Raw genomic sequence first — 16,095 nt, forward strand, 5'->3', positions numbered from 1 at the left:
CAGCTTAATCTAGTTGGCTGGGGGAGTAAAGCCGGAACTTAAGAAGACACCAAGTTCAAACAACAGGACTCGACATGACGATACAAGTTGCATAAGATTAATTACTATGCCTTTCTCTTGTTACTGAATTATGGGTTAGGTGAAAAAATAAATGAATCCAAGGGACAGAAAGAAGCCATTCACCTACAATGCTTTGGCAAATATGAATTACAAAAATCCTAAACTATTCTAAGGAGGTCATCCTTAGCAATTCTAACAACTATATGTCACTAACTTCTGTTACTGTTTCTCTTGGCTTTCCATGAGTTTTCTCAGTCTCACAAAACATTCTTCCAGGGATGGAGTCAAACTGTAACTCCTTTATAAAGCTGCTTGTGAGGGACAAACACACTTAGCTTCTACCTCACAACAGGGTTCCTCTCCCTCCCCCCTCCCTCCATCTCCCTCTCTTCCCCCTTAAGCCTGCAGCACATGCGCGTGCGCGCGCACACACACCACACACACACTTACAAGTGTGAATTTAGTTGGGAGGTGGGCGAAAAGGACTTGTTACATTTTCTATTTGTAGCTATGAAGCATAAACCATGTTATAAATAATTCTACTCTATTGCCATCTAGATTTTAGATAGGATTTGGAAAAAGGGATAACCAAAACATTTTAGAAGCCAATAGGAAAATATTAAAGGAAATTTAAGGCTAAAAATTAAATAAATCACCAGGTACATGAGCCACCGGTGCCATACAGGTGCCAGTCCTGAGAGTGCCCAGTTGCCACATGGGCTCTGCTGAGACAGGGATGAGGAGGGGACCACCCAGAAGGACCATCCAGGGCGAGGGGAAGAGCCTCACCCCTCCACAGAGAACACCACGCCCGGCCCTGGCTTCCCCTTACTGAGTGCTCCCTCCCCCAGGTAACAATGAAAGGACATAAGGTTCCACTTGAAGGAGATCTTAGAAATCATTAAAAGATGCGGCCCCCTCCCCCAGGAAAGAGACTCCACATCCTGGGGTAAAACCCCGTGCATGCATCCAGATGAGTCTTCTTCAAGCCTTCTGCCACAAGAGACTGGGCAGGACAGACCTTCTTGAATGTGTGTTTTGTTTCAAAGAAAAGGAACTTTCTCTTTTTTAACTGTTAAATCCATTCTTACCTAGACAGAGATTCCTGCTCATTCCTCCAGATAATTTTTTAAAAATCACATTTATAAGCTCATTCATCCATTTATTCACTCAACACCGCCTTACTGAGGGGTGATCGGTCTTGCAGAAGGCCAGAGCCGGAGGAGACCTCAGATATCGTGCTCCCCAGGCCCCTCCCTTGTTTCCCAAGGAGGACAGGAGTGGCGCCAGCCACATTGGCCTGGGTTCCGCACCCCCAACCCCTGACCCAGTACCCACCTCCCAGCCCCACTCAAGCATTCAGCAAAACCTCATGCAAAATTTATGTGCTTTTTCATTTCAAAAATGAAAAATTTACAAGATGAAAAAAAGGGTTTTTGTACCTTACTACAATTTATAAAGCTAATAAATATTAGCAAAATGGAATGACAGGACCAAAGGTAAACATGACTTAAAAGAAACTAGCTGCGGGGTTTGTAAAGACTCGACTCTACTTTCATTTGACACTAAATGTTTTAGGAAGTCATATGCTATATACACATGACAACTCTTCTGTCTTTCTGCGTGGTTAGGAAGTCTTTCCAGAAGGACAACAATACCACAAAGGACACTCAGAGAAAACACAGACCACAGCACGTTCCGTGGCACGGACGTTTACAACCTGCAGTTCTAGTCTACAACATCCACTTGTGCTCCAGACACGTGCTGTGGACATGAGCTAAGAACACATCCATGTTCTACGTATTTCACCAGGGGGACGACGAAGCTGCCGCAAGCATTTCAGTCACGTATCGGACCCGTAACTGCCATGACCTCCCGCAAAATCAAGCCGGATTCAGTGAGCGGACTGGCCGACCTTGCTTATGTTCTGGACAGTCCTCCTCACAACAGGAGAGGTTTAGAAAGCCAATACATCTCTTCAGGGAGATTTTCATGAGTTTTCCAGATTCAATTTTATTTTCTGATGAGCAATATATTTGTGTAGAAATCTAGTTATCACCCCGACCCTTTCATAAAATTCACTGTGCCCTGTTCATAAAATAGTCAGAGAGCCTTAACAACAACCAAACAACATCGACAACAACAACCAAACTTCTCAGCTGACAGTTACTGGTGTGAATGAAGAGCTTCAACTGCTATATATTCAAATCCCCCAGGAAAATTACATCAAAAAATAGACGTTTTATGACAAAAATCACTGAGATGCCTCAAAACCAGAACAAATAGAAAACACCACCATTAAAGGGATGGAAGTACTCTTCTGGCCACTATGGCAGAGACACAGGAGCTCAGCGGGGTGGGTGCATGCGGGACTCAGCATTATATAAGAGAGAATTAACAAATCAAACTCAGCACAATTATCATAACTGGTTTGAAAGCAGACTCTGAATAAAGCCAACATATTTCTTCCTCAAGGCAACCAATAGCTAAAAGGAAAAATGATTTCATATCCTTGGTCCATAAAGAAGACACATTTATTTACATCCTCAATGGACTAAAAGAGGTTTTAAACTGTCACAATTAAAATTTTATGCTTCCAAAAATATCGTAGGATCGATGCACTTAACTTAAAGCTTCAGGTGTTAATAACTTCATTTAGACTTTTTAAAAAACCAACACAAACATACTTTCTAGAGTGCAAAATGCTTCTTATTAAATACTTCGGTAACACAAAAGCAATGGGTTTTTTTAAACACAGGACTCCTTTTCGGCAGGATCACCACCACAAAGACATCCATTGCCGGCAATGGACGCGGAACAAAACCGGCAGCTCGGGGCAAATGAGAGCGGACCACCGCTCCTCCGGCCGCCGCCCCTGCCCAGATGCCCCATTACTTGTACAGACTCATGGTCGGGCTCTGGTACATGCACATGTACGCGTCACAGAGAAGTCTTCGTGCGCAGCCTTGGATCCTTCTGGAGTCCAGGGAGTGCAGGTCCTCGGGAGACATTTTCAGGTACTCCCCCACTTCTGGGCACGGGGTGACTTGAGGAATGTTGAAGCCGTTCTGGCCACCTGAGGAAAAGAGTTAGAACCCTATTTAGGGCAGGCGAGTTCTAAGCCCCTTGGCCGCCCTGACCTACCAAAGTGATTTTACAACTCTAAATTTAGCGGCGGCTGCCTTCCAAGATCTGAAAGACCGTATTTTGCTTCTGATTCCTAGAAGTTCAAGGGTCCTTTTAAGTCTTAGTATTCTCACTTCTTGGTTTCTCAAAGGATCCTGGGGCCAATGGAATAAAATTAGTAAAAGGAAGCATATCCTGAGTGAAGTCCAAAACCTATTTTATCGGCTTCTCTGCAATTAGTGAGGGAATAGCGTTCCATATACGTAATCACACAACAACCAACTCCTCACGTCCTGTGTCCCTTCCCAGACAGAAAGACCTGGAACACTCCACCATGAGATCATCAGGTTTAGAGCACATCTAGCAAAATGAATGATATTTCACTTCCCTAAATTTTAAATACGTATTTGTGCCAGGCTCGCAAGGCTTTGTTTCACACATCATCAGACTGAAGGACGATGCTGGGGTGGTTTTAGGGGCTCCCAGAAAGGCTCTCCCGGCCCGGCCTCCCAAAGGCTTTTCCAAATGTCCGACCTCCGGATGCTTTCCAGCTACGTGAGAGCCCCTGTTCCTGCACACGCACTCGTTAGGTGCTTGTTAAATTATGCTGAAGCGTCCTTGAACACGGCCCAGAAGAGGCAGCACACTCCCCATTTCGGGAAGAAACATTACATGCAGAATAGGCTTATTTTTCCAAAGAAGAAATTAATTTCTATTCTTTGCTTCATCATTTAGAAGACAACACGGCGACTATGGCAGGTACGGACAAGGAGAGGAGCCCAAGAGTAAAAGGAGACGGAAGCTGAAAGGAAAACCTCTCAGCACTAAAATAAGAAGTTTAGGATTCTTCCTTTAATAATAACCACATGTGTGTCAAAATATCACAATGCGATTATTCCTCAATTCAGTGACAGGGTCACATATGCATTTCAAGATAGAAAGACTCCGGCACCAACATACTCCTGAGAGGCTTTCCACAGACACTATTCTATTACTCAGAACAGACTATACTCTATGAACTCTATCCCACTACAAACTAAAACGGTGCCACATGTAGAAGAGAAGTTCTTACAATACCATCCTGGGGGCACCTGGGTGGCTCAGTCGGTTAAGCATCTGCCTTCAGCTCAGGTCATGGTCCCAGGTCCTGAGATCGAGCCCTGGGTCAGGTTCCCTGCTCAGCGGGCAGTCTGCTTCCCTCTTTCCCCCTGCCCCCCCCCTCACTGGTGCTCTCCCTTTCTCTCTCTTCTTTTATCTCCCAAATAAGTAAGTAAGATCTTAAAAAGTAAATAAATAGAAATAAAATAAAATACCATCCCGATCAGCCATGCTGTCAAAGAAGAGCCAGGCCGAGTCGTCCTTCCCGTACTTCACAAAGGCGACATAGTGGCTCGTCTCTATGCAGAGAACAGCAAACAATTCCATCTTCTGGCAGGGGATGCAGCCGTGCCTCCAGTCCCAGTCAGGTAAATCTTTGGGAAGTGACACCGGGTTATATTTGTGGTTTAGTCTCTTGGGGTGCAGGTGGACCTGAGATGGAACATGAAGAGAATGTCACTCGTGAGCCAGACTCAGTGTCTCCAGCAGATGGGCCCCACCTCCTCTAACCGAACTCAACCCTATAAACAGCAACAGAGTACTTCTCAACAGCCCCCCGGGGAATCAGAAGACACATGAGCCACACCTCTTGATTGTGAATTCGAGTTAATCGTGAAAACTCTCCAAAACCTGAAATGTTTCCCACTTCCTATTTAAGGAGAGAACCTCCATTCAGGGACGTCAAACTTACTTGAGTGTTGCAGGTTTTACAGAACTGCTTGATGTTTCCGGCGGAGATGTCAGGGTCGTCGTAACACTCTCTACACTCATACATGGCGAGCCCCCCGCATATCCGGCACTGCCTGGGGGCTGAAATGGCAGGGGTGGGAGAGAGGTTACGGGGCCTCTAAACATGCATTCTTCCATTAAAAAAATTAAAAGGAAAAGGTAAGCTTCATTGAGGACTTAGACTCAACAAGTCCACCCCTGTCTGTCCCCATAAATGTTATGCTGTATTTCCATGGACTCGGGATATCTTTAAAAGACATTTTCTATGATCAAGTGACAGCTGGTTTTTTGTTTTGTTTTGTTTTATTTTTTAAGATTTATTTGAGAGAGAGAGTGTGCAACTGAGAGAGAGCAGGGACAGAGACAGAGAGAAGGAAAAGCAGGCTTCCCACTGAGCAGGAAGCCTGATTCGGGGCTTAGGGCTCAGTCCCAGGACCCTGGGATCATGACCTGCACTGAAGGCAGACACTTAACCAAGTGAGCCACCCAGGTGCTCAATTGTTTAAAAACAGTGACAAGTGACAGTTTTTTAAAAACACTGTATTCTAGAATGTTTTCACACAATTATGAATTGTGTGAAAACATCTGATGAGAATTCAAAGAATCAAAAAAACATAAAGAAGAAAACTGTAAGCAACTACAATTTCAGTTAGCAAGAGATAACCACTGTCACAACACTGTGAATTTTCTCCAGTAATTTTATATCTGCAGATTTATGTAACCCTGTGTGTGTGTGTGTGCGTGTGCGTGGGGGGAGGGTCCTCTTATAGAAAGGACCAACCTCTCTTTTCACTTAATATTATGTCATAACTACCTTCGTGCTGTCTGGTCTTCACAAACATGAAGTTTAACAGCAGTGGTTTCACTGCATAGATACACCATAATTCATTTAACTACTCTTCTCTCAAATACCTTGTTCCTAATTTCTTCATCATGTGACAATAAATACATTTGCATATAGAATATTGACTTGCATCTCTGATTATTTTCTTGGAACACCTAGAACTGGAAGTACTAGGTTAGTATTTCTAGGCTCTTCAGATATTGAATTGCCTCTTAGAAGAACCGCATCCTGTTAGACTCTGACTCATAATTAATGAGACTGGCCTATTTGCGAAAAATAAAACAAACTAAAAAATCTTATACTTACTGTCCTCAAGTAAATCTGTTATATTTAACTCCAGAGAAGGAAAAATTTTTTTAAACAGTTTAAAATCTTTTCCAAATCGAGGCATCTGAATAATCAGACATGATGGTGCCTAAAAACAAGATAAACGTATTTTTAGAATCGAAGTGCTTAAAAAAAATTTCCCTATGAAACCAAAGCAGTCCTGGTCATCATGCCAAGTAGTGGTTCTGCCATAACACGGATGGCCTGTACACGGGATCCGAACATGAATGCGATGGCCAGAGCACCACTGAGCCACAAGTTCTCAAGTGGTCCAGGATCCATTCCATGGACACCCAGGGGTCGGGCAGGTCAACAACTCTGGGGCTCTAACAATATGATGACATTCTAGAGTAACACTCCACTGTGGGTTTACATTTAAAATAAACATTTTAGAATAATTGTTTTGGCAAGTATAATAAAGAAACTGTGGTCACCCAAGGACACCATTCCTTCTATTTCAACAAATAACTGTAGCCGTTAAAAGCCTTACCAGAACATTCTTTCAGAAATAAATTCAATAAAAATAAACCACAAGCATGTACCACTAAGATCATGAAGACACAGGAAACAATAAAAGAAAAATAATTTCTATCACTTGTTCACTAACAAACTAAAATAACAAAATAAGTGAATTTATTTTGTCTCTTGTTGAAGGAAAAGTAAACATTCTTTTTTGATGTTTGGCTAATATGCTTAGGTAAAATATTAAACTGGGTAAAATGACAGTTTAAAAAAAAAACACAATTCTTCTTTTCCCTCAAAAGCTACTCAAAATTTTTCAAGTTACAAATTAACTTTATATTTTCTTTGGCACCAAAAATCCAGAAAGTCCAATCTTAATTCTAAGGCATTTTCTACAAGGACACAACTGAAACACTGAACTTTTTTTTTTAATTTGTGTTTTGTTAATAGTTACTGTGTTCTCAGTGGGGTAAAATTAACAGTTATTAAATCTAGTAGTAGTTTCAAGATTACTAAGCAATGTCCCATAAAATATAATATCACTAACCTCTGCAAATTTCAGGTTACTGTTGATAAAAGACCATTCTAATAATTGCTGAATTGTAGGAACTCCAACTTTCTCATTTTTTTCCATAAAAATTTGATAGAAGTAACAATCTTGTACTTTTTGACCTGCTGATCTAAAAACATGCAGAAAGAAACATATGACTTCTCTACAAAATGCTTCAGTCAGAACATGAAGCTGTCCCAGCTGTGTTTGAGGACAGAAAATCCTATGACATTGATGGTGTCTCCAGGTCATGCGAACAACAGGTGAAAGACAATAATACAGATTAATTAATTACATGTAAATTGCAAAAAAACCGCAAAAATGAGTTCTTATCTTAGTTTTCATATCCAAAAGTCCCCTTAGTGGTGAGCAGAAAAATAAAGGAATAAATTTGCAGCGAGAAGCACTGTCTGAACAATAATAACCAGAAGCTAAAATTGCTTGGTTCAACTTAACTGTCCAAATTTTAAAAGTATTTTTAATCAACAACCCATTAAACTATTGATGAACTGTTCAAAATCTAAAAAGCATTTAGTGCTTGAAACAGGAAAATAAATTCTTATGTCTCTGAATGGGACAGACCCAATGTTTCACTTCTAAAATGAAGGCCCTGAGTTCTATTAAAGAATAGTCATTGCTTCCTGGCAACTTAAAGCAGAGCTAGGTGTAAAAACCTGGTGTCCTATCAACCACTGACTATTCTTTCCATGAAAGCACGCTGTCTCTTTAGACCGTCACTCATTTATTCAACAAATACCAAGTAAGCTTCTACTACACGCCCGTCACAGTGTTACCAATTTTTTCACATTGTCCTTTTAAATATTTCACAACAGGGGTGCCTGGGGTGGCTTGGTCTGTTGGGAGTCCAACTCTTGATTTCGACTCCGAGTCATGGTCTCAGGGTTGAGAGATCAAGCCCCACGTCGGGATCAGCACTCAGTGTGGAGTCTAGTTGAGATCTCGCTCCCTCTCCCTGGCCCTTCCCCTGCTTGCACATGCGCTCTCTCTCCTCTTTAAATAAATAAAAAATTAACTAACTAACTAATTACTTTACTACAGATTGTCATTAATCTTTAAAAAACTAACTCTACCAAAAGGACTGATAATCTTTACTATTTACCTTTTCAGCAGAGTTTCTGGGTATACAATCAACCTATTTACAGATAGATTTCAAGATTTTTATAGAAATTTATTAACATAGTGTTCGTAATGGAACAGCTGTTCAGAGATCAACCTCCAGAAGCCCTCAGCTTTCCAAAGCAACTTATCTCCTGAAATAAACAAAACTTACTTGTTAACAAAGCCAAGAGATTCACGAAAACCCACAACAAATAAAAACAAATGATAACCAAAAAACCTGAAGGTTATGCTAGATCAGTATTTTACTTGGTTGTTGATGACTGTAAAAGACCAGCATTCTTCTGTGAAAGCCAGAAGCATAAAAAAAAAAAAAATGCAATAGGTAAAAGGGAAAAAAAAAAAATAGGACAGGAAACTAAGAAAGCATAAAGTGGTAGAGGTCAGAAGCTGCAACAGTTAGAAATAATAATGATGAGGGGGAAGAGGAATTGTGGCTGACGGGAACCCAGGAGGCAGACATCGAGAGAAGGGAGCCAGAAATGAGAAGATGACCAACAGCTTTGCGATACCCAGGCAGACAGATTAGGAGCCTGGTTGGGATGTGGGGGAGAAAAAAAAAACCAAGCACCTAAATCTCATTACCACCGTTTTTAGAAAGCTAAAACCCTGGAGTAATTAGCAAGCCATACACAAGAATTACAACAAAGCTGGTGGGATGGTACAAAACTACAATTTAGATTGCTGTTTTCCACTAGGAAAATCTAAAAGCAAAAGGGTACAAATGCTGCATTGACCTTAAAAGAAAACATATTATCTATGGAGGAGATAAAAACATTCATGGGACTGTATGCTAATTGGTCTGTCTACCTTCATGACACAGACCTTCACGGGTAGCCACTAAAATTCTTTACCGATTCTGCACCATCTAGCACTGTGGGATAGAACATGGAGGCCATGTTCTACAATGAGAGGCATTCAGTAACACTGCCTGCACCTTTGCTTCTTGTTGCTGATTTTTTTTCTTGGAATTTTTCTTTCTTTGCCTCCGTGTACTATCCTCTTACCAGTGGCTATGACTTCAGTTTCACCTTCTCTTCAACACCCCACAGGAGTCATCATTACTACTGTTATTGGTTTTTTAATATGAAGACTTAATTAACCTACATTTCTGACCTTAATTCTTCGTTGTTTCTAGAGACTGCTCCTTTGTTCTAAATGCAGCTTTGTCTTTCTAAAGTACAGTCTGTAGTAAGTGTCTGAGTTAGGTGATTTAGTCCTGGTTCTTCCTGCTCAGGAATCCTGTGCACCTTTCTTCTTAGAACTTAAGTCTGCCAAAAATTCTGGAAATTTTTCAGCTATCATCTATCAAAGTATTGCTTCTTCCCCATTCTCTCTAATGTCTCCTAGAACTGCATTTAGAATCTGTCTTCCACATCTCTTACCCTCTCTTGTTTTCCAACTTCTTTCCCTTGGGGCTACATTCCAGGTACTTTCCTCAGATCTACCTTCCAAACGAGCAGTTCTCTCTTCAGCTGTACATACTGCATCCAATGACACACCCCCTCCCAGCCAGAAAGCATATATACAGACATAGACACTTTTAAACTCTATTGCTGTGAATTCTATTTTCGTTTATTTGATTTCGTTTGTTATCAAATCCGCATTTATCCTCCCAGGTGGCTACATCCTTCGTCTCGTCAGTCCTATAAGACTTCTGAGCAGTCTCTCAGACTGTTCCACTATTTCGGAGTTTACCATACTCCTCTTCCTAGTTGTTACATCAGCAGACTCTCCCTCAGAAAGAAAGCTCGTGCAGATAAAGAATGACACTTGGGAAAGAAAAGCTAATGTCCAAAGTATCTTTTTATATCTTCTTATACTCTTTAAACGAGTGCCTCCCCACACAAAGAGGCCGCTGAAAGGGGAGGGGAGCAGTGACCCCTCTGAGGGGTGGCGGAACTTCCCAGGACCCTCTCCAAACCCGTCAAGACCTTCAAGCACCGAGATGCACTCCTACATGTATCCAGCCCTCCTCACCCCCTGAGATTCGCAGCTGTTTTCATCCTTGTTATTACTGAGAGTCTATGACATTCTCAAAGGGTGTTGGGCTACAGGGGGGAAAAAAAAGACAATTGTTTTCATCATCTGAAATTTAACTCTTCCAGAGGAAAACAAAAATGACTTTTTTCTCCCAAATAGCCTGTGACATTTCCCACATCATATATTAAACACAGCTTTCTTTCCTCATTTGTGTCTGAAAGCTGACTTATACTGAGATTCTATTTTTGAGCTTCCTATTCAGGTCTATTGGTCTACTTTTATATAGTATCACACTGTTTAATGTCTATTGCTTTGCCTTATAGCTTATAATAGAACTCTTTTTAAAAAAGAAACTTTCAAACTTCAGTGTTTTCACCCATTTCATCCTGTAAAGAACTCTAAAATCACTTTACTGAGTTCAAAAAAAAGTTAAGATTCTGTTTAGGTACAAATGACTCTGTGAAAAAACAACATCTCTAAGTAATTTACTATTCCTACATGGAACACAATCTTTCTCACTAATTAATCAAATCACCTTTGAGCTCTGGGCAAGTCTTTGAAAAAACCCATCTCAATAAAATTGATTTCTTGGCATTTTAAACTTCCATGAAGTATGAAAGCATCCCTTTTTCATATTTGCTAGAAGGTATACAGAAATGCTATTGATTTCTCCATGATTATTGTCTACATAGTCAAATTACAAATTCTTATGTTAATTCCAGTAGTTTCTGAACAATTCTCTAGGATTTTCTAAATCTACATATAGCTATTACCATCTTTGGATAGAGAATAGATACGTATTCTTGACGTTTATGCATTATGTCTTCTTTCATTAATTAAAACTTCCAAACAATAACAATACCAAACTGTAATTGTGGCACTATCCTTCTTTCCCTTCCTCCTATCCACTGGCATCAAACAATATCACTTACAACACAAAGACGTGTAAGAGTATTTGTCTGTGACCAGCTATTAGGAAGTAAAGAGTAAATCAGCAAGATTTTCAACAGAGGAACCCAAGCTAAACTATAAAACGGTCCAGCATTTAGACTGCGAACGTTAAACCATCTGGAAAATTCATCCATTTAGACTATCTCGCTAACAACTTCAGTACATTAGATTAGAGACTTTCATTCAAGATGGAGGAGGAAAAAAAGGCTAAGTCACAAAACTGGGAACAAGAGAGCTAACATGAGGCTAAACTAATTCTCTGAGGACAGATCATCAAAAACAGCATTCTCATGGTATTTGACTGGGCTAGAATAAGATTATCTTTCTCTCCCTCTTTTTTTTTTTTTTTTTAAGATTAATCTATCCACTTTAGAGAGAGAGAGAAAGAGAGTAAGCTGAGCAGGGGCGGTGGGGGGGCGCAGATGGCGATAATCTCAGGCAGACTCCCCATTTCCCCACTGAGTGCAGAGCCAGACACCCGGGCTCCATCCCAGAACCCTGAGAGCAACCCCTGAGCTGAAATCAAGAACTGGACGTTCAACTGACTGAGCCACACATGCACTCCTAGAATAAGCTTCTCTTAGAATCTTAATTTCCCTTAGAATCTTTCATTAATTAAATTACAAAAATATTTATGTACAGTTTTGTAAGAAAATGATTTGTAATAATACTGATTACCAGGGTTAAAATTAAAAGCACAAATTTACACTGGATACACTCTTCCAGTTAAGTATGATACTATGGGGAGGACAATAATTAAATTAATTAATTACATAATTAAATAGTTAAATTAATTTGTATTGTAGGAACCTAGCATATTAAGATTCCTAAACAAATACAATATTACATAATCACTAAAGAAATCACTTCTATGGAATGACGGCAGAGAAAATGAAGATCGCCTATTTTCCAATGCTTCTGTAACAATTTAAAAGTTACCTTATTTTTAACAATGGCTCTACCCTTAAAATATGATGAAACAGGATATTCAAGAATTCTTCAGGATCTAGGAGAAAATAAAAAAAAAGTCACAGACAAAATTTTTAAATCATTCCATTTTTATTTATAATAATTATATTCTGATTCTAAATTCACTTTCATAATTGATACTTTTTCAATTAAAAGCATATCTCAAGTTTTCCTCCCTAATGAAAACTATAAAGGATATTTAATAGTTATGACAATGTAGGACAGCCCAATTTTGTTATTATAAACTTTACTGTGTATGAAAAGGTATAATAATTTGTATAATGAAATAATTTTAATTTCTTCTGGGGCTAAGTAGAATAAAACTGGAAATATAATCTTGTTTTTTCCTGTTATTTGAATGACTACCAAGTCTCTAAACATCATAGCTGGTTACAATATGTAGCTAACACGTTCAGTCAGGAGCTGAATCTCTGAGTAAATCCATTAGCGAAGAATGGATTAAAACATGGTCTCTGACCATAAACCTAATTTTAGTTTGCTGTGTTAACACCCTTTATAACAAGGAAAGCTAACTGGAAAAATAGGAATGAACCCTACGCAACTCTTCACCCCTAAAGGGAAACAATGACGAATACCATTGCTGGAAGGAAAGACAAAAACTATTTATGGATTCAATGTACTACAACTAGACAGCTTCTCAAAGGGGGTCATTTTCCCATCCATCGCTCACTTTTAGAAGAGATAGAGCATTTACAAAAAGGGGGCAAAACTGTCCATTACACAGAAACTAATATTACACTGCATGTTAACTAACTGGAACTTAAGTAAAAACTTTAAAAAAAGAACTTTAAAAAAATTGTACATCACACAGAAAGGAATTTTTAGTTTAAAATAAAATCCCCAAAACCACATAGACACACATTTCCGCCAATAATTTAGTCTATGCTCTCAAGTCACTTTTATTGCATATCCTATAAATTAAGAGCCACCTTTTTCTTCGGAGGTAAATCCTGATGCAGCCTCAACTTTTTCAAGTATTTTCCTCAGTTTCATAATCTTTGTTGCACACACATATCCGTACCTATATTAGTAAAAAACAATTAATACTGGCATATATATTAAACTAGTATAACCTATTTTGATAATCACACAGTTCTTATATAATTTCAATATGTCATAGATAAACTCTTAGGCTAGACAATTATTCTCAAAATCCCAGTTATAGGCTGCTTCTTGAGGTTTGTAAATTAAAAATCTAGCACCAGAATAACCCCAGACTAAATTACCATGCCTGACTAGCAGCGGTCATATACTAATCTAAGAAAAAGCATTTTTAAATTACGATGACTGGTCTTCTGATTCTATTTGCTTAAAGAAATTAAAGCATTTACTTAAAAAAAAAAACCAACTTTGAGAGACAGTCCTTTTAATGCCAGACACTGAAAAAGCTGCCAAAGGGAATGGTAAAGGGCATTGATCAGAAACTGAAAATTGAAAACATGCGGTCAAGGAGGTCATCATGTGCATGATACGGTCTCTCATCTTTATCTGAATACAGGACACGTTCAGTACACTCCACGGGGATCCCTGACAAAATTCTAATGCTAAAAATGCCTTTGGAAGAAAGCTGAGAGGCCAGCACAAGTTTAACAAGAGCAAGTCAAAACTAGCTGATCGAATATCCATTTTGTATATTGACAATTCATTCACTTGCTAATTCTCTGTAACCAACGTACCCTGAGCATCCACCACTTCACACAGTAATCTAACCTGTGAGCCACTGGGAATATAAAAATGAATAAGGTGATAAAACAGGGTCTCTGCCTTTGAGGAGCTTGAAAAGAGAAAGCAGAGGCTTCAGTACCAAATGAAACCAGTCAGCTATACTAGAGAGAGGAATGCTGCAGACACAGGGAATCTTGATCACAACAAGGCACCTGCCAAGGTCCTTGCTGTGGACAGGGTGACAGAGTCTGGTTAAGCATGATTCTTAACTGGCTGGATGACAGCATCCAAATAATGTCTGTTAATGGACTTAAGATGTTTGGGAAGGAAAGAAGGAAATGGTGTAGAGTTTTGGATTTGATCTGTCTTGTTCTATTATCAATTACTTGGGAGACGGAATGGACAGTAAACTTAAAAATTTGCCTCACAAAATAACTGGTGCCGAAATCAAGACTCATAATCATCTTAAAGGGTGAAAACAAGAGTCATTTTCATCATTACAGAATGTAAAGAAAAGATATAAGGAGGCAGATTTATTCGCTAATAATTTACTTTCTTAGCCATGTCATACAACACGCCACTCTGGATGCCCTTTATTATTCAATCTTCTGCATTTTGTCTCAAAATCTTAGATCAAACTATTTTTAAATTTTAATTGTTAAATAAGAAAAGGGTCCCAAGATTTAAACTAATATGAACTTTAGATAGTTTGTTCCCTATATTCCCAAGTGAATAGATATCCTTTATAGTCTAGGGCCCTAACACTTCATAGTTTAAATTTTATAATGTGACATTATCACATGTCACTACTACCATTTACGAAGTGTCTTTACTAGATGTCTCGTCACTTGGGCTTGTACCATCACAAATTGCTTCCTGTGACTAAAGAAAGACATATTTATAATTCATAAACTAAGAAATAACCAAACACAATTTTACGGGATGTGCAGGGAGGCCTAAATATATTCCTGTAACTAAGAAATGTGTTAGTAAAATACATCACATCTTTTGCTAATACAAGAATACTAAATACTAGCTACTCTGCAAATTAAAATTTTTCTTTGCTCCTTTTTTTTTTCCAGATAAAATTAAGAAGCCAGACTAGGCCAGTTGGACCAGAGAGCACGATCACTGTTAAGGTAACTGCTAGAATCAGCTATAACAGAAGATAAGAGTACCATGTACTTTGTATCAGCTTTTCTAAACCTACTGCAATTACTAAAATGACTATTCTCTACCAAAATGGTTTTGCCACGTTATGGCATACACTATGTGCTACACCTTAACCAGATTTAAGAAATTAAATAAGTAAAGGCAGGAAATGTTAAAAGGTAAAGGCAGCAAAGGGTCAATCATCATACTTCATCAAGAGAACAAATCTGCACCCATTAATTAAAAATGAAAGCAGGTATAAATTAATTACTATACCAAAAAACAGCAAATAGGACACCATCTAAAGGCAAAATAACTATAGATCTTCTACTTACATTCTCAGAGGATTAACAATTTCTGTCCTCAGGAGCTCCTGAGTTTCACTATAATATTCTACATCATTCTTTTCTTTAGGTCTAAGTAACACAGTGTCCAGAACAGAACTAAAAGCAAACAAGCTGTAAAATAAAAGGAATATTTTTCCTCATGCCATACACGTATTACAGATACTAAACAGAATACTAAAAAGATACTAAACAGATACTAAAACCATACTTCCTGGGAAACAGAGACTAAAAAGAATGTGAAGAGAAAGCACGCAAAGTCTGGAGAGCAAGGAACTCACAAATTAGTGCTTTCCATTAATACAGGTACCAGAGACACCATTAAGGTCCCCATCATTTAATCATCAGGGTCTAGAGATCCTTCTAAGTTAAAAATACCAATACTGAGAAAACAAACTATAGATTGACAGTGTTAAAGGGCAAAAACATGCCTCAAGTATATTAAGAGAACTTTTTTGTAAAAGGTTATGAAAAGGGTCCTACGCATCTGAGCCCAAGATAACAGAGGAGGAAGTTTGAAACTACTTCCCAAGGCATACACACACGTAATATATAACCCACTCCAGATATCGTACTTCTCTCCCCACACAGCCCTCTGCAGAGATAGAAGTTTCTTTTAAATGCCAAAATCAGTTGTGCCAAAAATCACTTGAGTGACTAACAGCAGTGACTTGCTG

General features: G+C 39.0%; 1 protein-coding gene across 12 annotated transcripts in view; it reads right to left on the reverse strand.

Annotated features, from left to right (window-relative positions):
• Window positions 1-2,483: 2,483 nt before the first annotated feature.
• Window positions 2,484-16,095, reverse strand: part of CYLD (CYLD lysine 63 deubiquitinase) — a 64,634-nt gene continuing 51,022 nt past the window's right edge. For all 12 annotated transcript variants that reach the window (XM_032854492.1, XM_032854486.1, XM_032854495.1 and 9 more), the window contains 8 exons: window positions 15,410-15,532; window positions 13,187-13,278; window positions 12,207-12,273; window positions 7,194-7,326; window positions 6,164-6,272; window positions 4,976-5,094; window positions 4,500-4,716; window positions 2,484-3,136 (listed from right to left, as the gene is read on the reverse strand). In XM_032854492.1, the coding sequence (XP_032710383.1) occupies window positions 2,952-3,136; window positions 4,500-4,716; window positions 4,976-5,094; window positions 6,164-6,272; window positions 7,194-7,326; window positions 12,207-12,273; window positions 13,187-13,278; window positions 15,410-15,532 (1,045 nt within the window). In that variant the 3' untranslated portion in view covers window positions 2,484-2,951. The remainder of the gene's footprint in view (window positions 3,137-4,499; window positions 4,717-4,975; window positions 5,095-6,163; window positions 6,273-7,193; window positions 7,327-12,206; window positions 12,274-13,186; window positions 13,279-15,409; window positions 15,533-16,095) is intronic.

Source organism: Lontra canadensis, unplaced genomic scaffold, assembly GCF_010015895.1.
Source record: "Lontra canadensis isolate GAN:19392208 unplaced genomic scaffold, GSC_riverotter_1.0 scaffold8, whole genome shotgun sequence".
In the NCBI taxonomy this organism is placed as follows: Eukaryota; Metazoa; Chordata; class Mammalia; order Carnivora; family Mustelidae; genus Lontra; species Lontra canadensis.